This window comes from Pyxicephalus adspersus, chromosome 9 (genome assembly GCF_032062135.1).
Source record: "Pyxicephalus adspersus chromosome 9, UCB_Pads_2.0, whole genome shotgun sequence".
Lineage (NCBI taxonomy): Eukaryota > Metazoa > Chordata > Amphibia > Anura > Pyxicephalidae > Pyxicephalus > Pyxicephalus adspersus.
In genome coordinates, this window is record NC_092866.1 from 40,902,779 (window position 1) to 40,930,511 (window position 27,733).

General features: G+C 37.9%; 1 protein-coding gene across 3 annotated transcripts in view; it reads left to right on the forward strand.

The window, feature by feature from the left end:
* The window catches only part of CHID1 (chitinase domain containing 1), a 339,220-nt gene that overhangs the window by 72,569 nt on the left and 238,918 nt on the right, over positions 1-27,733 (forward strand). For all 3 annotated transcript variants that reach the window (XM_072421678.1, XM_072421680.1, XM_072421679.1), the window contains exon 8: positions 15,731-15,823. In XM_072421678.1, coding sequence (XP_072277779.1) covers positions 15,731-15,823 — 93 coding nt within the window. The remainder of the gene's footprint in view (positions 1-15,730; positions 15,824-27,733) is intronic.

Below are 27,733 nucleotides of genomic sequence, written 5' to 3' on the forward strand. Positions count from 1 at the left end.
TATATATATATATATATATATATATATATATATATATATAAAATCAATTGTATCACTTTTATCAGTTTATTAGAACTAACCACTGGAGTCTGATATTGTGCATTTGGGAGTTGTGTCTGTTTGACTGTTGGGTTGTGTTTGCTTGACTGTCAGTTTTGTTTTAAACGTTTTTTTTTCCCTCGCTGACCTCTAAAGGGGAGTGGTCAAGGCTTCACAGGTGATTTAAGTTCCTGGGGCACTCATCTTGAGCTTGCTCACTGTTTGTTGGAGTTGGAAAAAACAGGAGTCTGAAAACAAAAGGAGTTAAATCCTTATAGTAACCACAAACTGTAAGTAAACTTTTTTAACTCCTTGTAAACAAAAATTGTAACTGGGAAAATGAGTGGTAGCAAGGTGGAAAGTTTGGTGCACAGTCTGTAACATGTATGTACAAATGGAGCAACAGCTCCTAGGTGAATACTGCTGTGACAAATGTGAGCAAGTCCCCTTTCTGGAATCTCGCATTGGAGAGCTGGAGACGCGCATTGCAACACTGAAATCACTGGATCACCTTGAAAGGGGTCTCCTGCTCACTAAGCAGGCAGGTAATGGCTTAGATGTGAAGGGGTCTCCTGCTCACTAAGCAGGCAGTTAATGGCTTAGATGTGGAGGGTGGAGAGGTTAATTCGAATGAGCATTTAGGGAGTTGTGTTAATGTAACTAGAGGGAGTGGTAGGGGCCCCCAGAAATGGAAGACCAGCACTGTGTTTGAGCACCCCAACATGTTTGCAAAAATATGTGAAGATCTGCAGTTGGCAGATCTAGTGGTGGCAGCTCTAGATGTTACTGCTACCCCTAACATCCGGGAGAGCAGCACATCTAGTAGTGGTGGGGAGAGAAACGCAGGAAGGAAAAGACAATTGGTAGTCATAGGGAATTCTATGATCAGGAGGCCGGATAGAATAGTTTGTCGCCTGGATCCCTTGGTTTGCTCTCTCCCTGGTGCCAGGGATCGGCATGTGGTGGACCGAGTAGACAAATTACTGGGAGGTGCTGGACAGGACCCAGCTGTCTTGGTCCATGTTGGAACCAATGCAAGATAGATGGAAGATGGAGGATCCTTAAAAATCAATTTAAAGAACTAGGTTTCAGGCTTAAGAACCTCCAAGGGTATATTCTCAGGAATTTTGCCTGTGCCATGCACAACACAAGAAAGGCAGAGGGAGCTTAGGCAGCTAAATGCATGGCTTAAGTCCTGGTGTAGAAGGGAAGGGTTTGGGTTCATAGAGCACTGGGCTGACTTTTCATTGGGGTACAACCTGTATGCCAGAGATAATTTGCACCTAAATGAAAGGGAGTCTGCTGTGCTAGGGGAAAGATTTAGGGGAATGGTGGAGGGATATTTAAACTAGGACAGAGGGGGATGGGACAGTCAAATAAGGTGGCAGAAAGGTTAGTCAGGGGTCAGAAACTAGTGGGGGTGGATTGGGGATAATTGGGGGGAGGATTATGGATAATTGTAAGGAGCTTCTCATGTTCAAAACAAACATTGGATTGTGCTTTACTAATTGTACTAAAAAACAAAAGGATTTGGCAAGCAACGATGGTAAACCAGCAATGGTTTAAAGAGCTTGTTCACCAATTCTAGAAGTCTAGCAAACAGGATAGAGGAGTTGGAAGCATTAATGAGTGAAGTGCAAGACTTAGTTGGTATTGCTGAATCCTGGCTTTGTTCTTCGCATTCCTGGGCTGTCAATATTCCTGGGTATATTCTCTTTTGTAAAGACAGTCAAACAAAAGGGTGGTGGTGTCTGTTTGTATGTGAGAAGTGATCTAACAGTGAATGTGAAAGAAGAAATTGCAGATAGAGCAAGCGATGAGGTTGAAGCGTTATGGGTGGAGTTGAATGTGGGGTTGAATAACAGACAATTAATTATTGGAGTCTGCTATAGGCCCCCCAGTGCTAAGGAAGAAATAGAAAATCAACTACTAGCACAGATAGAAAAGGCAGCAAAAAGTGGAATTGTTTTAATCATGGGGGATTTCAACTACCCTGACATTGACTGGAGTAATGGCACTACAGGAACAGCAAAAGGGAGAAAATTTGTGAATTTAATACAAGATAATTTTATGGTACAGTTTATAGAAGCCCCAACTAGAAATTATACTCTGCTGGACCTAGTTCTTTCTAACAATGCAGAGCTTATAACAAATGTGCAAATAAAGGAGAATCTGGGTAGTAGTGACCATTTTATGATTTCATTTAATGTAAGCTGTAAACCGGAAGCAAAAACAGGAAAGATAAAAACATTTCATTTTTAGAGAGCAAATTTTTCATTATTAAGGGCGACTCTGTGACTTGGACTGGAAGACAATATTGTCCTCAAAGAACACAGAACAGAAATGGGAATGTTTCAAGTCTGTTCTACAAAAAAAACTGAAAAATATATTCCAATGCTTAATAGGTTTAAGAGGCTAAATTTAAAACCTATGTGGCTCACAGTTGATGTTAAAAAAGCCATGAGGAACAAGAAAAGGGTATTCCAAAAATACAAAAATGAAGGATCACCTTCATCATTTGAAACCTATAAAGAGTATACCAAAAAGTGTAAAAAAGAGATAAAATGTGCAAAACTTCAAAATGAAAGACAGATTGGAAAGGAAAGTAAGGCAAACCCCCAAAAAGTTTTCAAATATATTAATAGCAAAAAGATCAGATCTGAGCATGTAGGCCCCTTAACCTCCCTAGCGGTTCATTTCTTTCCGGTTTTATATGTCTAAAAGCGGTATATTGTTTTTCATGAAAATTTATTTTACAGTATAATATAATGGTATGAGTATAATAAAGTTTGAAACACAAAATCATGTAAAAACAATAAATTAAAAAAAATAAAAAATCTATATATGTAAAAAAAAACTTTTTGCTTAAAATGCACATTATACTCATATTATTATATATACTGTAAAATTTTGATCCAATGTCAATTATTATGGATTATGAATTTCCCGCCCCTCCGGCAACGTACACACGCACTGACATCACTGGGAACTCCCCGGTGACTCATCGGATGCAGAAGCCAGCCGGAGAAAGAAGAAAGAAGACAAAGATCGCTGCGATGGACGGCGCGGGATGCGGCGGATCAGGTAAGCGCTCTATTTACTATTTCCATAGGTTTACATACCCCGAGTGTGACTCGGGGTAACTACTTTTAGCAACTTTTTTCTACCCTGAGTCACACTTGGGGTTACCTCTAGGGAGGTTAAAGGATTTCGCTGGGTTGGTAACTGGGGATAAAGACAAGGCAGATTTACTAAACACTTTTTTTTAGCTCTGTGTACATGAAGGAAAATGGCAGAGCTCAAGTCCAAATTCTTAATAGCAATGTCACTGCTTTAAATGAGTCACAATGGCTCAGAATTGATATGATTGAGAAACTGCTGGGAAAAATTAAGGTCGACAAAGTACCAGAACCTGATGGATTACATCCACGTGTCCTCAAAGAGCTGACCTCAGTTATTTCAAAGCCATTATTTCTCATTTTTAAAGTCTCTTTAGTCACTGGCAAGGTACAGATGGATTGGCGTAAGGCCAATGTGGTTCCTATTTTCAAACGGAGCAAAGTCATTACCAGGTAACTACAGACCTGTTCGTTTAATGTTTATAGTTGGAAAGGTCTTAGAGAGTTTGATAAAGAACCACATAGATGATTTTCTGCTGGAAAATAATGTTATAAGTGATAGTCAGCATGGCTTAAGAAAGACAGAAGTTGTCAAACAAATTTACTCTCTTTTTATGAGGAAGTAAGTAAACAGGTAGACAGTGGAATGATATAGTGTACTTGGACTTTGCTAAAGCCTTTGACACTGTGCCCCACAGACGGTTAATTTGAAAGTTTGGGTCCATAGGTTTAGAAAAGTCCATCTGTAAATGGATAGAGAACTATCTTAAAGATCGCATCCAGAGAGTTGTAATTAATGATTCATACTCTGAATGGTCTAAGGGTATTAGTGGTGTACCCCAGGGTTCAGTGTTTAACACCTTTACTGTTTAACACCTATTAATGATATAGAGTTTGGGAATAAAATACAGGATGTCTATAATCTACAAGCAGACCTGGATGTACTGTTTGATTGGGCAGCCAAGTGGCAAATGACATTTAATATGGATAAATGTAAAATTCTGCACTTGGGAGCTAACAAAATGCATGCTTCATACTGTCTAGGAGGAATACATTTGAGGGAGTCAGAAATAGAAAAGCATCTTGGGGTTCTGGTAGATCATATACTTAACTAATTTCTTTCTGTCCGGTTTTATGTCTAAAAGCGGTACATTGTTTTTCATGAAAATTTATTTTACAGTATAATATAATAGTATAATAAAGTTTGAAACACAAAATCATAACATAATAATAAATTAAGTTAACTAAAAAAAAAAATTTTTTTTTTTAATTTTTCAAAAAAAAAAAAAATTATTAATTTTCTCATATTAAGATATACTGTAAAATAAATATTCATGAAAGACAATGTACTGCTTTTTCACATATAAATTCAATGTATTGCATTTAATACAGTTATTTTGTATTGAATGCAATTCAAATGGATTTGAACTTCCCGCCCCGCTGTCAACATCCGCACGCACCAACGTCACCGGGAACTCCCCCAGTGACTCATCGAGTGCAGAGGATGCCGGCCGGAGGAAGAAGGTAGACGGACATCGCAGAGAATGACGGCATGGGACGCCGGCAGATCAGGTAAGTACCGATTTACTGTTGTTTCTTATAGGTTTATCTACCCCGAGTGTGACTCGGGGTTACTGCTTTTAGCATCTTTTTTCTACCCCGAGTCACACTCCGGGTTACCACCCAGGAGGTTAATAGGAGCATGCAATGCCAAGCTGCAATATCAAAGCTAGTAAAATACTTTCTTGTATTAAAAGAGTAATACACTGCAGAGATGCAGACATTATCCTGCCCCTGTACAAAGCATTGGTCAGACCACATCTGGAATTTGCAGTCCAGTTTAGGGCACCAGTTCACAAAAAGGACATTGTTGAATTGGAGAGAGTTCAGAGAAGGGCAACTAAATTAATAAAAGGAATGGAGGAGCTCAGCTATGAGTTTTTTTTGATCAAATGTATTTTTATTGAGTTTTAACAAAGAAAACAAGGTATAGAAACAAAAAAAAAAAAGATACACAATAAAATATTAACAAAGGAAAAACAATCGAGGGAAATATACAGCAGTATTATAAATGTATACAAGAGAACAAATAGGAAGACAAAGCATCCTGAAAATCTTTGAACATGTAGTAATTATATAAAACACTTTAATTATGATACCATAATACAGTGGTACATTGGTATAAGTCCTTAATCCATTCTAGATCCTTGGACTTGTACCAAACAGGAGCTATACCAAACAAGTTTTTCCCATAGGAAATAAAAGGAAAATGATTAATCTGTTCCCATGAAAAAAAATCATTTTGTTATTGGCATATTATACAGTGATGGGGCTGTATTAAATAATTTAACACAATTTAACACACAAATTTAAACACTGCCTAATACTAAAATACATAAAAAATGCATTAAAAAAATTAGATGAAATAAATGAAAATTTAACATGACTTTACCTTGCTGAGAAGAGTCGAGTGCCTACTAGGATGGTGCTAAGAAGGAGGAGGAGGAAATGTTATGTAATTCACAGAGAGTTTTGGAGCGGGTTGTTCACTGAATGATAGTAACTGGCGTACTGACGCTCGTGGGCTTTGTCTCGAGAGAGATAAAAAAGGGTAGCGCACAGTGTTAAGACTCATTTTGACCCATACAAATTATAGGACAAAGGTTGTATACCAAGCAAAATTTTTTGTGTCCAAACAGGACTTATACCAAGCTGAACTTATTCCAAAGCGGTCTTTTACCGAGGTACCACTGTATTTGCATATATTTATCTCAAAACAATATCCTGGCTGATAGCTATTAATCCTAATGTCCTTGAGTTATCATAGTTCAATAAGGATACAGAAAGTCCTCTTTATTATTTGACAAATACCATATTCATTGGAGCTTAACAAAAGTAATACATATTCAAACCTTTGATCCCGCTGTATGGACCATTAACTGATAGTAAAATAATAAAGAAAAAATGACATAAAAAATAGAGAAGAAAAAAAAAAGAAAAGAGAGAGAAAAAAAAAAGACTGGGAGGGTTAGAGAAGGAAAAACGGGGGAGGGCCGGACCTAAAGTCTATCTAGGTAGTAACATACATTGATAGCATTACATAGAGACGAGCGTACCTGGGGTGGTCTCAAATCTTACATTCCCGAGTGAGTCGAGATGTAAGTTTCCCATGGAGACCAAGTAATTTCAATTTTGTCAAGTCGATCATACCGCCTGGCCGTGAGCTGTTCCTTAAGCTGTATTTCCGCAATACGATTAAGGAGTGCTGTTTGTGTGGGGGGAGATTCAGATTTTCAGTAGTTGGAGATAAAGCATTATTATATTGGCCATTAAGCATTTATTGGGCTTAGATAACTCACGGACCGGTAGTCCCAGCAAATGGGTCAATATCTCCAGATGGACGGGTTTTTCAAACAACTCTTTATTATTTGTCAATATGGGGTTATACGTGGACAAAATCAATAGATGTGATGCAGGGGTCAGACTTCGGAGCAGCACCTCCAGCAAAGATTACTTGTGTTAGGAAAAAATCCTATGTAGAACCTCCGGGGTGAAATACCAGTGCATTAGTATTTTATACATGATTTCTTTATAAATAGTACATAAAGAACATTTCTGAGCTTGTTGCCATAGAATTTTTCAAATATATTCCGAGTGTTCTACCCAGGATCTGCTCCCATTTTTGCATGTAGGCATGTTTTGTCACTGGGATATTTGGGTCCGTGTGGAGGACCCTGTAAATTCCTGAGATTAAACCTCTCTGGGAGGGCCCACCTGCACACATTTCTCAAAAGAAGGGGAGGGAAAGACCAGGTCTTGTTAACGCTTGGGCATAATGTCGAATTTGTAGGTAACTACAGAATGAAATACCTGGTACTTCAAACTTCTGAAGATTTTCCTGATAAGACAGGAGCCTTCTCATACATATGTGTACTATATGAGCATAATGAAAGAGTAGACTTTTATGCCAAGGGTGAGCCATGTGGCGTGTTGTACTATCCGGGATATCCGGGGTATAAAGAAAGGATGTAAGTAATGAGGGCTCTGACACCAATCTAAATCTACTTTTACAGTATAGACCTGAAAATCTGATTAATTCTGGAGTATTTCTAATGTAAAGTTGCAGAGTAAAACATGAAGTCCCTCTAGGAAGGGTGCACTTTTTGCCATTCATCAATTAAATCATATTGTTTCAGCAGCAGAAAAAAATCTGTGGCGTTGCTTTGAGCGGAGTCTGTGACTGGGAAACCTGGATTGGTCCAGGATTTGATCTAATGTTAGGTTGAAATCACCTATCATAACTATCAACTGGCAATGAATCTTGTGCATTAGTTTGGTAAATAGGGATTTTAAAACAACAGCACCTGACCTGAGGTAGTGGCATAATCATTACTACTAAGCTTTCAATGACAAATACCTACCTCCAGAATTGCAGGTGCTTTGCTAAACATATAGTAACCCCACAAGCTTTGGTATTGGCCCTAGAGTAAACTACGTATGGGTAGTTTTTGTGCAAGCCTTATGTCTCTTTGTGGGGATGTTTAGCCCCTGAAAATGATGGGTAACAATCCTTAGGGAGGTTGTACCGCTTTGAAAGTGAGATGTCATTAAGGTCATTAAGAGTAATGATATTGAGTGGTGACCCACCAGAAACCTATCTTGTGTAAGAATGAGAGGTTCCTATCTAAGAGGGAAATGTGAAACAGCACTAAGAGTAATTGGTGGGAAAACGCTGGAATAAGGATTGGGGCAGGATAGAAGGGGGAAGGAAACAAATGCTGTCCCATTCCCCTGCCCAGCAGAAAACGTAGTTGGACAGGAGAGTGGGAGATCGGTTGGGACCTAAATAGGGCAAGGAGCGCTGAGGTAATTGTAATTTTAATTCTGTAAGGACACACAGTAAGAGAAAATGTAAGCTAACACTAAATATTATTATTATTAATATTATTATTAATAATATTAATATTAATAAACAGGATTTATATAGCGCCAACATATTACGCAGCACTGTACATCTGTAAATCGGGGTTGCAAATGACAGACTAATACAGACAGTGATACAGGAGGAGAGGACCCTGCCCCAAAGAGCTTACAATCTAGTAGGTGGGGGAATTTACACACAATAGGAGGGGGATATGTAGTGCTGGGAAGTACTGATGGTTTCAAAAGACAGAAGAAGACGGGTAGGCAAGTTTGGAAAAAAAAATGGGTTTTGAGTGCTCTTTTAAATGAGCAGAAAGTAGGAGCAAGCCGATGAGGACGAGGAAGACCATTCTAGAGAATTGGGGCAGCTCTAGAGAAGTCTTGTATGCGTGCGTGTGATGAGGTTATGAATAAGGAAGACATTAGGAGGTCATTGTAGGAGCGGAGAGAGCGGCTGGGGGAGTATTTTCTTTAGTCAGAAATGTAAGTGGGACAATAACTGTGTAGGGATTTGAAGGCAAAGCACAGGAGCTTGTATTTGATTCTCAGGTGAAATGGAAGCCAATGAAGAGAATTACAAAGAGGAAGAAGAAGAGCGGAGGGAAGGATGGATGAGTCTGGCTGCAGCATTCATATTAGATTGTAGAAGAGAGAGTCGGCTAAGTGGAATACCAGAAAGGAGGATGTTACAGTAGTCCAGACGAGAGATAATAAGAGCATGTACAAGGAGTTTGGTGGTCTCAGGGGACAGGTAGGGACGGATTTTGGAGATGTTGTGTAGGTGAAAGTGACAGGACCTGTAAATGTTCTGAATATGGGGGGTGAATGAGAGGGCCGAGTCAAAGGTGACACCAAGACAACGTGCCTGAGGGGAGGGACGAATAACAGTGTTGTTAACAGATATATGTCAGAGGGAGATGCGGAATTTGAGGGGGGATGATGATGAGTTCTGTTTTATCTAGGTTGAGTTTCAAAAATCGGTCAGTCATCTATAATGATATGGCTGACAGGCAGCATGAGACCTTATCCAGGACTGAGGGAGACAGGTCAGGGGTGGACAGATAGATTTGAGTGTCATCAGCATACAGATGGTACTGTAGGCCAAAGGAGGATACAGAGAAAAGAGGACCGGCCCAAGGACTGACCCTTGGGGAACACCAACAGGGAGGAGAGTGGGCGAGGAGGACTTACCATTGAAAGAAACTTGAAAGGAGCGGTCAAACAGATAGGAAGCAAACCAAGAGAGAGCCGTGTCACTGATACCATGATTTGTATTAGGATGGGGTGATCAACAGTGTCAAAAGCAGAGGAAAGATCAAGGAGAAGGAGCAGGGAAAAGTTGCCTTGAGCCGAGCTCTGATGAGGTTGTTAGCCACTTTAGTAAGGGCTGTTTCAGTGGAATGGGCAGCTCGAAAACCAGACTGGGGGGTCAAGGAGAGAGTTGGTGCTCTGGTAATCGGTGAGTCTTTTGTAGACAAGGCCTTCAAGAAGTTTGGAGACATATGGGAGAAGGGAGATAGGACGGTAGAGGGTAGGGAGGGGTCCAGTGAAGGTACTAATTGCAATATACCAGGTAGCACTCTGAACACATGAAAAAATAAAAATATTAATCATTTGAAAAATGTATCATTAGAGACTCACAATAGCAGTAGAAATCTTGATGAAGAGCAAAACATCAAAAGCAAGATAGTTTACCATTCCAGGCCATTCAGGGCCATTTTGGACTATGGACAAAAAGGATTACAGACCACAAAGTTTGTTTAGCGAGTAAACACTGGACACCCACAAGATGGAGCACTGGGCAACTGAAGAGGTGTGGACAAGAAACCAGGTGAAGAAGTCAGGTGACCCTTTTGTTGATCCTGGGAGGTTTCTTGACTTGGTTCCAGAGCATGTACAAAGGCATGCACCATTACCCTTGACAACCACAGTTATGAGTCTTCAGAATTAGGAATGTTTATAGTAGAATTTACAGGGTAGAAAGTTTAACTATTTTTACTTAGAGCACTCAGAAATTCACCTTACAGGAGCTTTTTATAGTGTTTAACCCTCCTAGCGTTCTAATTCTGTCAGTTTTTTATGCAAAAAGTGATCTTATTGTTTATATTGTGGGCCTGTAATTCTTAGGATTAACTCCCGGGTATGATAATTATATTTATTTATTATATTATAATCATAAATTATAATATAATACATAATTATTAATAATAATTTTAAAAAATAATGAAATAGACAACAATGTAATCTTAAAATATAAAATTAAAAATTAACTTTTATTTTTATTTCATGTTGTGTGGTGTTTTTGTATTGTAAAAACCATTTAAAAGCAGATTACATTGTAATATGCTTTTAAATTTCCCGCCCAGACAATGCAGAAGTCCTGCATTGTGCTTCGCATCTCACTGCTAATGCGAGCAGCGGCGTGGTTCGGGACCCGGGTGGTATTTAAAAGTAGATTACTCAGTAATCTGCTTTTAAATTTCCCGCCCGGCCACGCCCCCCGACAGACCGCCCTCCCGGCATCACAGCAGGACCATCCGATCGCCGCTGGAGTGCAGGGAAAAGGTAAGGGGGGCTTCTAAAGTTACCTCGAGTGTGACTTGGGATTACCGCTAGGGGGGTTAATAAGTTATTTATATATATAAAATTGTATGTATGTATGTATGTTCCACCATCACTCGAAAACACATGGAGACATTTCAACCAAACTTGCTATACATATGACTGAGACTCATGTGAGTGCACCAGTCATCTTTGTACAACGCTGTGCTAAATGTCAGAGCTATATTTGGATGTATGTGTGTATGTGAAATGCATGGAGACATTTCAATCAAACTTCCTATGTTCCACCATCACCTGGAAACGCATCTCAACACATTTCAACCAAACTTGCTAGACTTATGTATGTATGTTCCACCATCACTCGAAAACACATGAAGACATTTCAACCAAACTTGACATACATATGACTGAGACTCATGTGAGTGCACCAGTCATCTTTGTACAACGCTGTGCTAAATGTCAGATCTATATTTGGCTGTATGTGTGTATGTGAAATGCATGGAGACATTTCAACCAAACTTCCTATGTTCCACCATCACCTGGAAACGCATCTCAACACATTTCAACCAAACTTGCTAGACTTATGACACTGCTGATCTTTGTACAGCGCTGTGGTATATGTCAAAGGTATATAAATGTATAATAATAGTGTGTGACTGTGGGGGGACATTAGAGTGTCAACTCCTCTGTACAGAGACTGATAGGTCTAGCCCAGTATTTCATTTACAGCACTATGGTATATGTCAGAGCTATATAAATCTATATACATATAAAATTTCATGTGTGTATTTATGTGTGTATGTTCCACCATCACTCGAAAACGCATGAAGACCAGTCATCTTTGTACAGAGCTGTGCTATATGTCAGAGCTATACTTGGATTTATGTATGTTGGTAAACGAACGACGAACGATCCTGCACAATATCTGCGAACGATCGTATGGCACCGATTCTGTACCTACAGATAACGACACGATCGTTCAAAGATATTGTACACACGATAGATGCGATCGTTTGAAGGATACAGGAAGTGACGTGCACCACAGGAAGTGAGCGAACGTTCGTTCACCGCGCATGTTTAGACCATGCACGATCACTGAACGACCGTACACACGATAGATGGTCAACGATCGTCGTCCAATCTGATCCGCCGGTCCGGCTCGTTCGTCGTCGTCGTTGGTTACATTTTTTTTACGAACGATTTTTTGCCAATTGGTCGTTCGTCGTTTGTTCGTCGTTCGTTCGTCGTTCATTTCCAACGATAAAAATTGGAAGTGTGTACGCAGCTTTAGTCCAGGTTGCTGCATACAGTTCAACTTATTAGTCGGAATCACTGGGCTCTTGCAGTGCTCAATCTGTTGATGTTGCTATCCGTGAAGACTCATATTTCCCCAGGTTCAGGTTTTATGAACTGCCAACCACCAGATTATTAGTTACTCCAAAATATGGAGTTCAAACTAGGCTTGTCTAGGGCTTATGGTTCACAAGAACAGGTTCAATATGGTTTCCAGGCTTTCCTGAGGCCTAGGAGACTAATTCTTTGTATCAAAATACTGGCTATGAATCATACTACAACTTTGTACATAACTGTATTGTAGAAATATGAAGAATCTTAATAAATGTGTTTCTGAATAACGCTCAGAGGTCAATCAGAGGCCACTCCACTACTACTATCTACTAGATCCTGACTTTTTGAACCTGGAGATACGAAATTCCAACTTTTGCAATGCATGTTGTAAACTAGTGGGTCTGGAAGGATAGCTGGTGAGTATCTGGTGAAATAAAAGAAAATATCTGATAAGCAGAAATTTATGATCCGGTTTCTGTGCTTTAAGACAAAGGGATAAAAGGGGGACTCTAGCATCAATTCCTTTACCTTTAAGGGAAATCTGACATTAGTGCTCTCCCCAATACCGCTAGGATGATTGTACTACATTCCACAATTCTTTTGCATTTTCTTCGTTTTGCCTGAAAAACAGTGTTTTTGATATCACCCAACAAGATTTCTATTGTATTAAGGTCCTGGGATTGGGCTGACCACTCCATAACGTCAATCTTGTTGGCCTGGATCCAAGATGTTGCTCATTTACTGGTGTGTTTGGGGTTTTTGTCTTGTTGAAACGCCCATTTCAAGGACATTTCCTCTTCAGCATAAGGCAACGTGATATTTTCAAGTATTTTGATGTATTCAAACTGATCCATGATCCCTGGTAGGTGTTAAATAGGCCCAAAAGGTATAGTAGTCATCTCCATATCATGATGCTTGAATTACCTTGCTTCAATTTCTTCACAGTGTCCTGTTGCCTGATTTCAGTGTTTGGCGGTCGTCTGAAAAACGGTCAATGGCCCCTATACCCAAAAAGAACAATCTTGCTTTCATCAGTCCACAAAATGTTGTGCCATTTCTCTTTAGGTGTCTTCTAATTGTAACAGTACTCACAGGTAACCTTAGACCTTTTTTTGCACTTCCTGGAGCTGATCATTGGAACTGAGTCTTTGCCATTTGTCTATTCTTCTATCCTTTCGAATGGTAGCTTTCCAGTTTTCGTACACGTTTCAGGATGTGGTTTGATTGACATTTTAATACATTTGAAATAATTCTTGCTGAGCAGTCTATCATTTTCTGCAATTTATATGTTTTCCCCTCTACAATTAACTTTTTAATCAAAGTACACTGTTCGTTTGAGAAATGTCTGGATTTACCTGTTTTACTCAGTATTTCAGAGAGAAATGCACAATACCCAGCATGTACAACATTTTCTGCCTTTCTCCCTAAAGAAGTAATAATTTATTTATTTAAAGTAATTGACACCTGTTCATTCACAGAATGACCTCACTAGTTGAATTCCACACTGCTATTATTTTTATTAACCTTATATTACATTTTCTTTGCTTTCTGTAAAGGAATAACACAAATGTTATACATTTTTCTTAATGATTTGATTTGGAAAATGGTGCTGAGAAAGGCTGCTCATAGTAGAGAGTGCAAGGGAGGCTGAGGAGCTTGCTGAGGAATCCTATCCCTCCCAATCTGCTGAATACTCACTGTCCCTCATACCTGTGGGTGGCCTGGTGCCACCCACAAGATGAGGGAGAATGTTGTGGGCTCTCTTGGCTGAAGTGGATCCCAGGGGGAGGGTGAGGGAGGCTGAGAGTGGGTACAGCACTTGTAAGCCGGTTTCCTCACCATCTTGAACAAGCTGCAGAGGATCCTGAGGAGACTCGTGGCAGTAAAATACCGCTTTCGGTTGTGACTTTAAGACCCAGTCTGGAGTGGAGCACCTAAGCTCCCATCTGCCATCTGCACCTGCTCATGCGCAGTCCTCTAATATAATTCTCAAAGAAATATCTGCACAATCTGAATACAAGATATTGCTGCTTTGACATTTATTTTGCACAGTCTAGACACATTTTACATTATTGAGGAAATATACTTTAATGTACATTCCTTTTTAAAGGCCATTCGTTGGCCATTCAATGTCCTTCGTGATATGTGGATCACTCATTCCAATGAAACAATCATTATTTCCAGAGGCCTTTCACATTTTTTTGTTATCTCCCATTCTTTTCTTAATTTTTCACCCCTTCTCTATCATCTTAGATCTGACAAGTTGAGGGACCGATACATTAATGTGCACAGGATGTATCAATATCATTAAAATTATTATTCTAAATTAAGGTTTTAAACCATTCAAATCTGGAATGTTCTTTAATTCAGTACTTTCTTCTTTTTATGTGTTTATTTGGGTTAATAAACTGGCCCGTATTAGCAGATGCATTATACATGGGGGTCTGAGTGTCTTGGGTATTAATATTATTATTAGGTAATATTATTATTATTATGGGCGTTTTATCAAGAGTCCCATCTGATACAGGTGATTGGTGTTGTCACAAACTGTTATAAATGGGTGGGCCTGGGGCAACTGTTCTCTGCTATCTCACTGGATGCTCTCCTGTAGGTACTGGAGATATTTTCACCTACCCTTGCATTACACCCTACAGTTGGTTCCACATGGGGTGTATGTGTCAATCAGTGTCACCACTATACCTGGTCTTGGGAAACCTTTTCTTCCCCAAGAATAGAACATCACTGTTTACTTCCATACTTTCTACATTTACTTCCCCTACTGTCCTGCATAATCTGTTTCCTGATTCGTCTGTAGTATGCTGATGCTTCATAGAGCTTTGGGGTACCCTATTACACATCTTCTGGCAGTGCTTTGGGATTTGTGCGACCATGTACATTCTATCCTGCAAAGATTCTCTGACTGTGCTCTCCCTGAAGGCCCATCCTTTGCTCAACAATATTATTCCTATGTTAACTATAGGAGATGTGTATTAATAGCTAAGAGTAAAATCATTAGATAGAGGAAGTGGCCACTTATTTTACCCTTCCTTACTTCTTCACCTCTTTTTTTCTCTCGGTTATCTTTCCCCTCTCCTAATATAATATGATGATATCTCATGCGGTAATGTTCATGAATTGACATTTAAATTGCTTTTATTGTGACATCCATAAAATCAAACTGATAGTGTTATAATAGCATTCACAGTGGTAAAATACTGCAGCATATAGGCCTAGATACAAAAAAAAATGCATTACACACCTTTGTGAATTTAGCCTTTAGAGAAAGTGTTATATCAATAAAAAAAAAGTGTGATTGTTTCTGATTTTTCTTCACAATTCCTGCACATTTATGTGTTGTACACCTTGATTAGTAATATATTCCTCATTGGATTTTTTATATTCTAACGCATAATTCCTTAGCTGTAAATACTGGAGAAAACAAGTTCCCCGAACTGGTGTGATCTCTAATTATTTTCGTACCTGTAACTATCTGTGTAATTGAATTTTTATAGTTAAGAAAGTGAACCATTAAACATTGGGGCAGCTGTTTGACATGTATTTCTCTGTAGAAGCACAGATTTCAGCAATATGGGGAAATTAGACCTGTGACAGACATTTGTTTCGCCATTGGTTGATATGAAATGTTTAGTATTTTAGCTTTGACCATTTAGATGTCAATGTACTTAAGCTTTAGCAATTTAAATGTATGTACTAATATGTGTTGTGTGTTGTCCTCTCAGAGAACTGGTTCATATGCTGACACATGTGGGGCAAGCACTACAGCAAGCCAAGCTTCAGTTCATCCTTGTTATTCCTCCTACAGTGGCACCTGGGTGAGTAAAACAATTACACTGAGAGACATATGGCCTTATTGGCTATACTTTGACTTAATTATAATAAATATAGTTGTGTTTTAAACAATTTATATCTGCATAGAATGCACAGAGGAGTATTTTTTTCACAGAGTAGTTTTTTTGTATACTGCTCCAGGCATTTAGTTGTGAGATTAAAATAAGTTTAGGTAATTAACTAATGCTACCTGATTGTCAGAGGTTTATAGTAACCAAACAAGGAAGAGTGATGCTCTCCGTGATGATGCTTTAAGAAATATTCTTTACAGTTACATTATTTACAGTCTCATTGCTCAGCATGGATCTTGCCTCTTCATGATATTACCTTTAATTTCGATTAAATGTTATATTTTACCTTTACAATACAATGTCCGCCTGCATAATAAAAATTATTTTGTATGTTAGCACAGTAACAGTATAAATGTTGCACTACATCTGTAGCTTAACATCACCTGGTAACTAAAGATACAAGAACATGGAAATGTGAATAAACAACTAAGCATTGTTTTTCTGCTTGAATGGTACCGTTTCTGTGCAATTTAAAACAAATGTCAGATGTTCTTCTGTTTTTTTTTTGTGTTTTTTTTTAATTTGTACACTATATACTGTATTGGATTGGCATTTTATAGTAATCTTGAACCCATATACCAGCAACTCTCAGACCATTATGTGCTCTTAATCAATATGACATACAGTATATGTTAATATATATTTCCTAAGAATGATCATTACAACTATTTGTAATAGTATAATTCATTTTTCTGGTGTTCTTTATGTTAATATTCAATTACATTGATTCCATTGAATCACAGAATATAATTAAACTATATTTTCTATGATGTTTTTTCATAGTTTACATGTTATCTTGCAGATGGTCAGCCTTAAAACTGTATCAGTTACTATATTTGTTAGTATTCCACCTCATTCTCTCCCTCCCACTCTCATCCATAATTATACATAAGGCCAAGAACAAAATATTCTGTTTTATTACTCTGTTGTTTTTTTTTTTTTTCTGTGCTCTAGGGTTAAATACTGAATTTGATACCTTTTTTTGTGTACAAACAGTTCAAGTTTCAGGACAAGCCTGCATGGGTCTACCCTTTTCTTCTCAGTTTTAGCGAGTATTGATACATAAAGATTTAGAAAGTTAAGGAACCTGAAAAAAAAATCAAGATAAAAATAAGATAAGATAAGAAAAGGGGTATTAGGAATTGGAGTGGGAAAAAAGTCATCAAGGTGAGAATAGTCCTAAAACTATTTGATTTATTGATTTAGAAAGCTACAAAACGCCAAGCCTTTGAACCCGTGTAATTGCAGTTTTGTATCTTTTGTATTTCATGTGTTGACGCATCTTGATGTTCAACCATTTTTTAATGATTCCATTAATAAATTCTGTGCTATTTTAATCTGATTGTAAACTTTCTCTCTACATAAGCAGATATTTATCTTGTGTTGTTAAAAAAAATAAACATACATACATATTCAGAACTCCAATCTCTTCAACCTTTTTGCAAATGGTGCAGGTATTAAGAAAAAATGTTATTTGCCCTACATTGTAATCCCAACTTCTTGGTTGGATTGACCACACTGTGCTTCTGCTAAATTAGGATTACACTCATTATTGTCAGCTCTGCCTGCTGGACTGCAGACCTCCCAACATCCTATTTCCCTTTCTCACTCCACAGTCTTATATTACTTACTTACTAACACCTAGTAAAGCAGTGTATTTTGACTCTCAAGAGCCAGCTCAACACTGTGTAAAAGGAAAGGATTCTAAGGATGTGTACTTCTGTGGGACATGCTTATAACATAAGGAACTTCTTCTAGCAGCTGCCCATGAATGAGGTAAAAATAAAATATACTGGGACATTCTGTAGAAGAAAATGGGGAGATTTGCATTAAAAGTTGATATGACCTTGACATACACTAAGGTTTCAGAAAAATAAAAGTATGTACTATAAGGTATATAAAAAAATTATTTTTTTCCAGTCTACGTTTTTTTTGTAGTCCTATTATTTTCTGAGCTGTTGAAAATATGCCGTAAGTTAAAGTGTTGTTGGTAAATATTGCACTCTTGATTGGAAATACAATAAAGTATCCTGCCAAAAGTGATGGCAAGTGATGTAAAAATATGTATTCAGTTCCTGACCTGTCTCTTCTTTGCAGTCAGTGTGTGGGCTGCTTATCAGTAATAACCCTTTAAAACCTATGACCCATAACTGTATTCTGTGGGTGCTTTCTAATTATGTTATCCAACAAATCCCCTCAGGCATTTGGTAATGGCCCGAAAAAATCCATTACCCTGCTTATTTTCCATTTAATAGCCACACATCATATTTCCCTGAGGTGTTTCTGAATTGCCCCTAACTCTTTCAGTTCCATCTTGTCCTTCAGAGTCTGTGCAGCTACAGAGCAGATTAAATCTAATAAGTAATACATGACTTTCTTATTTACACTATCTGATCATTTCTAGACTAGTGTTTTACAACACACATATGTGTGCATTGATCATTAGATTAAGATAAACATTATAAAATGTTCCTTAAAAGTAATAGTTACATGTTAATCATTGAGGGTTTGTAAGTTAAACTCCCAGTTCTCTCACATGCTCTATTAATGATGCATTTATCACTTTTAATTTTTTTTCATTTTGAACAATCACAAGGATCATTTTGCAGATATGGTCTACATTACTGTAAATGTTTGAGCAATACATTTTACAGATAATGTGTAAGTAAAACAAAGTATTTTACCCTGACAATTTTCTAATCCAGATATGTGGCAGAATATTGATTCCCACCAGGGAATTCCAGATTTTTTGATTGTCCGGAAGATTTATTGCAAAAAGTGTGTTGTCTGTGCAGCAGGGAGACAATTTTTCCAAGGGTCCAATAGTCCTTAGTCAAGGATCACCCCAGTGTGTGATTAGATAACAGCAATACACTAAGGAGATCAAAGCTTTTCTTTCTTTTTAAGCTAGACAGACCTGTAAAATCCTATTAAAATACAATGCGGAGCTGCTCAAACAACAAGGCTGGGTACACACGTCCAATGGTTCTGTCCTGTTAATCGGACGAGAATCTGGCGTGTGTGCAGTGCCCGTCGTCCATACGACTGTCCTGGTGGATCTACCAAAGATGGTGGATGACGAACGGTCCTAATGCAAGGGGAGAGAGAGAGAGAGCGCAGCAGGGTGCCGCTCTGTCATTCTCCCCCTCCCCTCTCCATGGAGCAGAACGGTGCTGTATTTACAGCACTCGTTTATGCATCGTACAGTCCTTGGTCGTTGGAAAGGATTGTGAAAGATCCTTTCCAACGACAATAATTGCACGTGTGTATGTACCTTAAGTGGTAGACTTCTAATGTGGCATCCTTACTTTATATGTCCCACTGTAGTGGTGTTTTAGGGTTTTTTGTGGCTGTTCATATACTTTAACTACGTTGTGTTGTTGAAATAGCTAAGTTGCACATCTGGAAACAAGTATTTCTACAGTATAAGTGTCTGAGACACTTTTCATGTGTAATCTTGTTTGTTTAAATTAATATTTTCTGGCAAAAACTTGTAGAAGTGAAATTTTTATTTAGAGCATGCTTATGTTTGTCATTTCATGTTCCAAAAGATATGCATTTTGATTCTGCTTTTCTGTTCATCCATGAAGATCACTCTACTCTTTCCTGGCTTAACTTTAGGATTTTTTGGTCTTGCTTTGTGCTTTCTGGGCAGAGATGATAATGCTGATTTGTCCAGTGATCTAGGCAAAACAGGTAAGTTATTTGCCTGACTGGCTAGTGAGGATAGGTATACTCACAAGAGTCATTAAGAAGAATTGTAAATACTAATGCCCAGTAAAACCTATAAACATTCAGTATATGTGCTGTAATTTTAGTTGTAAGTTCCTGGTGTTCCTTTAAGACCCAATTTCTGCATTGCCTGATTTTTCATTTAGTTTTTGAGACTCTTAGGCTGTGCGAGCAGATTAGAAAAATTCTGAATAATTTGCCAGTAAGAGATCGTTTGCCTAATAATAGGACTTTGTGAGCACTACAGTGGGAAGAATTTGAAGCCATTCAGTTGATATGTGCCTGTGGAGCGTAATGGTATAAATACAGCCACTTAACTCTAAATAATTACACCTACTTTACAGCGTGATTCACCTTATTAGCTGCTTACAAATAGCTGTCAGTCGCAAAAACACTTACATGGAATGTTCCAGGTCAGAATTGTTACATTTGAACTATATCAGGGTTACAAATGTATCCATCCTGTATATGACCCCTAAGTAATCCAATTTTATGACTTTAATCAAGTTAACTTTACATACTTTTGTCGCTCCATCCGCCTAATTCTGATGGCCTATTAGTGTTAATGCTACCAGTCAGCCTCTTTGCTTTTTTCAATATAGCGTTTAATAAATAGATAAGAAATGTTTATGTGATGATTAAAGGGGAACTAAACCTGTGATATTCACCTGTCCCCTTTCCCTCACAGGGTGCTTCCATCTTCTTTATTCACTCGCTGAAGACAGTCTTGAGCCAACTTGGTAAACCCAGGCTGTGCAGAAGTTTATTAATTTCCAGTATATGCATGCACAGCTCAGCTTTTTGACAGATACCCAAAGCAATCAGGGTATATGCCTGAAGAGAAAAAAGATTTATATCTTAGCCCCTATTCAGATTTACCAAACCTAATCAGAAACATTTGAATGAGTAGACCACGCCAACTCTGCTTTTTTTTTTTGTGTGATTGCTTGAGGTAGTATTGCCACATGGTTTTTCAGATGCTACATACAATATCCAAAAGGGCAGGAAATTCAAATAATTTTGTATTGGATTGAAAACAAAATAGCTGTATAGAGTCCAGTACAAAGAAATCTTTATATAATATATATTGTGGGAATTAGCTTGACAAATGGTAGGCAACTAGCAGGACTGGATGCCATATCAGGGTTTTATTGAAAAAAACAACAACAAAATCAAACCAAGAGGAAGGTTTAACGTCAGCCGGGTAAAAATCAAACACACAAGCACTTATCTTCAGCTGTCCCGTGTCTATAACAGTCCATTTTCAAATAGGCAGAATTACTAGCGTCACCTTGTCTGTAGAGTCTTGTCTCTCTCCCTCTTTCTGTAGAGTCTTGTCTCTCTCTCTCTCTCTCTTTCTCATGAACACGGTGGAGCTGCATGCTCTCAAGCCCTTTCCATTAGGGTCTTTTCCTCTTCCTCACACAGAGCACCTGTCTGTGTCTCCAAGCAGGGCTTCCTCACGCAGAGCACCTGTCTGTGTCTTTCAGCAGAGCTCCTTCACACAGAGCACCTGTGTCTCCAGCACAGTCACTCACACAGACCACCTGTCTATGTCTCTAGCCACATCCTCTGACTGAGCTCCTGGCTCTATGTTATATCTCCACCCTCAGTGCTTCCTCATCAATTATCTCCCAGGTGAGAGTCCTCCAGGTATCCTGTGCAAATCTATCTGCTCTCTAGTACCTTTTCTGCCTACAATATATATATATATATATATATATATATATATATATATATATATATATATATATATATAAATTATACATGCTACTGTACAGTTATATTACGTTTCACTATTTTTTATTTTTAACACATTTTTGTGTTTTTTTAATTTAAACTTTAATATTAAATGTATTAGACATATTTCGGGGAGTTATGCCTAAGAATTATAGGCCTACAATTTAAAATAAATTTCCATGCAAAAAAATAAATACGGACAGAATTAGACTGCTAGGGGGGGTAAATGGCATATGTTCCAATGTTGTTTTAATAAGAACATTGTGCTCATGAAATATCCTTTGTAACTTTAAGACAATCTGAAATTTTGTTCCTGAGATGTAGGTGCACCTCTGGTCAGTTTCTATTAGTTCGTTTTCAATAAAGTATAGTTGTAGAAAATTTGGTGGTTGACCTGGCAGCGGAAGTAACTATCCCGCTTCATGGTAAATTTGCCCTTGCACCGTGAATGTGGATGGAAATCCAGGCTGTTAAACAACTGATGTGGCGCCAAATGATGTCACATGAGTTTTATTTTCTGAGGTTATTAAGAAAATGCTTTGACTCGTAGGTATTTGCTGATGTGTAATTCCAAAGTTCTTGTGGTGGTGTTTCTAGTTGGCAGAGTTTGGCTTTCCCTTTTTGGCAGCAAATACCAGGAGACTCAGATTTAAACTTCTTGGCTTGACAGTAACTACAAACCATTTTCTCTCTCTCCTTTCCTCTACTATCATATTCAGCAAAGTACACGGTGCGCTCAGCACTTGTTGGTGTGTACAGTTCTAGGCAATCTTCTCTTGCACACTGTTCAAAGTGTTCAACTTTTGTACAATGTGCACAAAGTTATCTGTACTGTGCTGCATAATTCTCTCCTATGCTGGTTAGCTGTATAATCATGTTCTCTGCTGTGCTGTATAATGCTCTCCTGTGCTGCTCTGCTGTAAAATCCTCTCTTGTGCCTATTAAGCTATGATTAGGGGACAGTGCTACATAGTTCATGTCTGCCCCTGCCTGCTTTGATCACATGGACAAGTTAAGAGGAAGTTTGTGGAACACTGGAATGAAGAATTACAGTAAAACATTAATTTAGGATAAGATTACCCAAACCTTGTGCAGAACTGTTTGTTTATTCTTTAGGTTAAGCTTTAATAATTCACTATACAATATGATGTGGAAAATAGTTTTGAAAGAAAGTAAGGTATTCTTTCTAAACTCTAAAAATTTTTTAGCACTGTAATTAAATCTATTTATATATTTTTTCTGTATGAACAGAAACGCATCTGTGAAATGCCACATGAAGTAATGAAAAATTTTCTAGCCGTCTAATTCCTGTGCCCTTTTAAAAAAGTGTTCCAGATGAAAAGAAAAATGTCAGTTAAAGCACTGGGTACAGACTGATTTTTTTTTTTGTTTTTCTTTTTATCTAGTCTTTTATTTTGCCAGTGTTTGTATTTTACACTTGCACTGTGGTATGGTATTTACCTTTGTGAAACCTGCAGTTATTCATTTTTGCATTTATAGCTCAAATGTGCAACATGATGAATATGTTTGTATTTTGTAGTATGTCCTAATGTACTGAACCTGGGGGTCTGAAATTTATCAATATTTGTGTTATTAGGTCCTGATCTCCCCTTTAAATAAAAAAAAATGTCCTCTTTTAAAATGCCTGTCTGGAAATTGTCTCTCTAGCAGACTAGGGTCATAAATTTCCCCTTATCAGGTATTTCTTTATCTGACAACCAGGGTCCTTCCAGACTTTATAGTCAGAACACCTGCTGTGACTGTTGGGTTTTTGTGTCTGCAAGACATCGAATTCAGATAAGGCTGAGTGTCTCAGATTGAACTTTGAGCTGTATTTTGAAACCCATTTATTAATAAGCTTTATATTTCCCATATACCATTCTTTATAAAATAGTAGTTGGCTGATTTGTAGTTGGATTGCTATGGTGAGCATTTTGAGACCAAGAACTAGTCTCCTAGGCCTCAGGAAAGCCTGGAAACCATATTTAGCCTGTTCTAGTGAACCATAAGTCCCAGACATGCCTAGTTTGGTCTCTGTGAACTCCTTATTTTGTGGTGATTTTTTATCTGGAAGTTGGTATTTCAAAAACATTTACATATGGAATTATTAATAATAGCTAGAACAAGAGCCTCTTGGGAGTGTCTACAGGCATCCTAATCTATGTGGACACAGCCCCCCAGACAGCCCTCACCCTGCTATCCTTGGCTGGTCCTATTAGTTCCACCTCTGTTGTTGGCATAGAAAAAGCCATGTAAGTCTAGCAGTCTAGCAGTCTCTCACTGATATGATTTTGTTGCTAAGGACAACGGCACTGACACTGAGCACTGCAGGGATGCCAGTGACTCTGGGTTATACCTTGGACTTTACACAGCAACCTGGACCAAGGCAAACCAACTCTACCTGAGTATTATTTCACAGTTTTCCCTTTTTATTTTATGCTATTGCTATAATTCTGTTGTTGTTATTAGATTAGTCCTTATTTTTCTGTAATTGTTTTTGCACTGTTTTTGTATGTTTTTGTTTAACCACCTGGGCGTTACACTGATGTCTAGATTTCTGTACCAAAAGCGTTACACTGTTTTTCATGAAATTATTTTTTTTACATTTTAGACCTGTAAGTTACAGAAATATGTCCGAACAAGGGTCTAGTAGATATCATGGATATAGAAAAAAGTTTGAAACATAGAAGTTTTTGTTTATATTGTGGGCTTGTAATTCTTAGGATTAACTCCCGGGTATGATCATTATATTTATTTATTATATTAAAATCATAAATTATAATATAATACATAAATATAAATAATAATTTAAAACAATAATGAAATAATAGACAACAATGTAATCTAAAAATAAAATTAAAAATGTACTTTTATTTTTATTTCATGTTGTGTGGTGTTTTTGTACTGTAAAAATGTGAGGGGGGGATTTCCCTGCCCAGCTCACACAGACACAGACAGAGACGCTGGAGGCTGCTGCTGCTGGCATCTCCGGAGAGATGCACAGCACAATGCAGGATTTCTGCATTGTGCTTGACATCTCACTGCAGATGCCAGCAGCAATAGCAAATCTTTTATTGCTGCAAGAGGAGCTGCGGACACTGGGTAAGTATTTCCTTTCAGTTGTAATCCGATTGTCATACAATGTATGACAATCAGATTGCAATATAACATTTGTTTACATTTAACCACCTTTTGAGAAAAACTCGGGGTTAACGATAAACGCGCTTAACGGCCAGGTGGTTAATAAACACTATAAAAAGTGTAAGCTGAATCTCTGAATGTTCTAAGTAAAAACAGTGTAACTTGCTAATCTGAAGACACTACTATAAATATTGTGATTACTAAGAGAACCAGAAACATAACTGTGGTTGCCAGAGGGATCGGTGCATCTAAGCACATGGTGGCAGTCTACCTGTGATGGTGTGTGTGGCAAGGGCTAACAGAGTGGTTAACCTTGCCCTGTGACGACCCTTCTCAGCCTGCTGGTGTGTGGACTGTTGAGCGTGCTGGAAAGTCTATGCGCAGGGGTGCGGACTGGGAGGGCGTTCGGCACAATATTGTCTTGAGGTCCATCTGTTTTAAATAGCAGTTAATGATTCTCCACCGGATAATATTGCGTAATGCCAGGTTCAATTAACTGCATGTTTTTGGAATGTTGGAGTACTCAGAGGAAACCCACACAAACACTGGGAGAACATACAAATTCCTTACTCTATGGGCCTATTTTAATAAAGCTCTCCAAGGCTGGCGAGAATACACTTTTTTCAGTGAAGCTGGGTGATCTAGCAAACCTGGAATGGATCTGGTCCAGGATTGAAAACAATTCCTAACAAATAGCAAATGACATTTCAGATATCCATCTTAGGTTTGCTGGATCACCCAGCTTCACTGATGAAAGTGTATCCTCTCCAGCCTTGTAGAGCTTTAATAAATCGGGCCCTATGAAGCTGAATTCTGGGCACAAAACCTTTATTTTTTTTCTCACTAGCCACAAAGTATACAAAATCCCATTTTTATGTACCAAATGCCAGTTATTGCCTTATATAAGCATATTGGCATTATTAGCATACATCATACCATTTACATAGCGCAAAGAAAAAAATGTATAAAACAGAGAATATGACATTTACTACAGGTGAATCTGTCACTGTAATTTGAAACACATGCACCAGGAAGATTCACCTTTGATGGATGTTTGCTGATTGTCTTATTCACTGCTTTGTAAATATGCCCTTAGTTGTTAAACCATTTTATGCACCAATAGAACAAAAATGAATTTTAATCAAAAACTTGATTGACCATGGTAAAATTATCACAGGGATATAGAATACACAATTGAATTCATCTGTAATAATTAATACAATTTTTAATGTGTGTACATACATTTATGCTAGTATTAGCTTTTTGCTAATCCTGTAGAACAGGGCTTTAAGAAAGGGAAAAAAGAAGCAGCAGGAAAAACCAACCTTTTCATGTGCTAACAAGAAGCATGAGAAATACAGGGATAAGCTAGTCGATTTGCTGCTTCTTTTCCATTGTCTCACTGGTTTTGCAGGAATTCGGTTGATACTTGCTGTCATTCAATCTAAAAGACTAAAGCTGCGTACACACTTGCAATAATTATAGTTGGAAACAAAGACTAACGACTGATCGTCCGATAATCGTTGACAAAAAAAGTGCACAACGACTGACCAACAACGCAGATGAACGAGGATTGTCACTGGAAACAAAAACGACCACCCCGGCGCATCTGATTGAGCGGTGATCGTTCACTATCTATTGTACGTACGGTGGTTCAGTGATCGTGGATGTTTCTGCAGTACACTTTCTCCTTAACATGTCACTTCCTGCATTTTTCAAACGATCATATGTAGCGTGTGTAAACTATTGGTGGATTATATTTGAACAATCGTATTGGTGTACCATGTATAGAATTGTGCACAATACGATCATTCAAATATAATGGTGCATAATCGTTAGTCGTTCGTTTTCTAACGATAATTATTGCAAGTGTGTACCTAGCTTAAGACATTTGCTGTGGAAAAAACATCTGGACTAAAGGCAAGTTTTTCAATGGATATTCCACCACAGCAGATTTAAAATTGTACAATGCATTTAGTGTTTAACTGTTCGTTGTAGTTCACTGCTATACAGGAGCTACGTGCATTAAATTTAAGTGTACGAAAACACATTACCACAAACCAGTGAATGGTCCCTAATAAGCTATTAATGTTTTGTTCTTAATTTTTTGTCAGGAATTCTTCTTTTTCTATTTTTCTTGCTGGTACAAACATCCTTCATGTTTAGATAACCTTTATTGGCCGACACTCTGAAGATGGCTGTTTTACTCACATTCTCACCCTGTCCTGGAAGCATTGTCTACACTAGGGTATTATTTAAAAAACCTTTGTAATATTTGTAACTAATGTCACTCCTAAATAAAGCACACCATTTATTAAATTGAATTAGCAAAGGAATTGGCACAACTTGTTTCAATTTAGATAAAGAAACAAAAAAAAGGTGCTTCATTTTTTTACATAACTTAAACTTAAATATTTGGTCATGATTGGAAACTCGGAAACACTGCCATAAAGATAGGACTTAATTGTGCGTAGCGGCAGAACCAAATGTCAAATCATCACTTTCAGTTTAGGTTAGAATTTCCCTCTTCAGCATTTATTTGCAATTCACAATTGCAAAGTATCCATATGTATGGATATTATATTTATGTAATCCTACTTAAATATGGGGTGGCTCCTACCATAGCCATGGAAAGATTAAGGGAATTAATACACAGTACTTACCCTACCTATATGCGTGACAATATTGCAGCAGACTGAAGGCAACCTAACTTTTTAGAGACAATGCATATGAATTTAGACTGGCATGTCAATTGCAAATAGAGATCATTGGAATTCTTCATGGTTTATGGTCATTGGCTGTTTTTAAAGCTTGCAGTTCTCAACATCTTCCTGCAATTAATAGTCAAAGGAGACTTCCTGCCTACTGCCTTCAGGGTTCATTGAACTGTTTTACTGCATTGGACAAGGTAGAGAAACCTCCATATTCACAGTTCAAATCAACTCTCAAAGGGCTCAGTGAACCCCAAAACAAGATGGTGGAATGTTTAGCTGCATGATTACAGCTAAAACAGATGATCAGAAGTGTTAATTTGTACTGCCAATAATGTGATCAGAAGAAATGAATGAGCTAGCTCCTTCACAAACTTATAGAACCTATGCTGTAAATGACACAATTGTCCACAGTGCAGAACATTTCAGAATACCTGAATGATACAAATAGCATTCCTGTATTCTTCAGATTTTAAACATGGTTTCCTTTTATTAATAG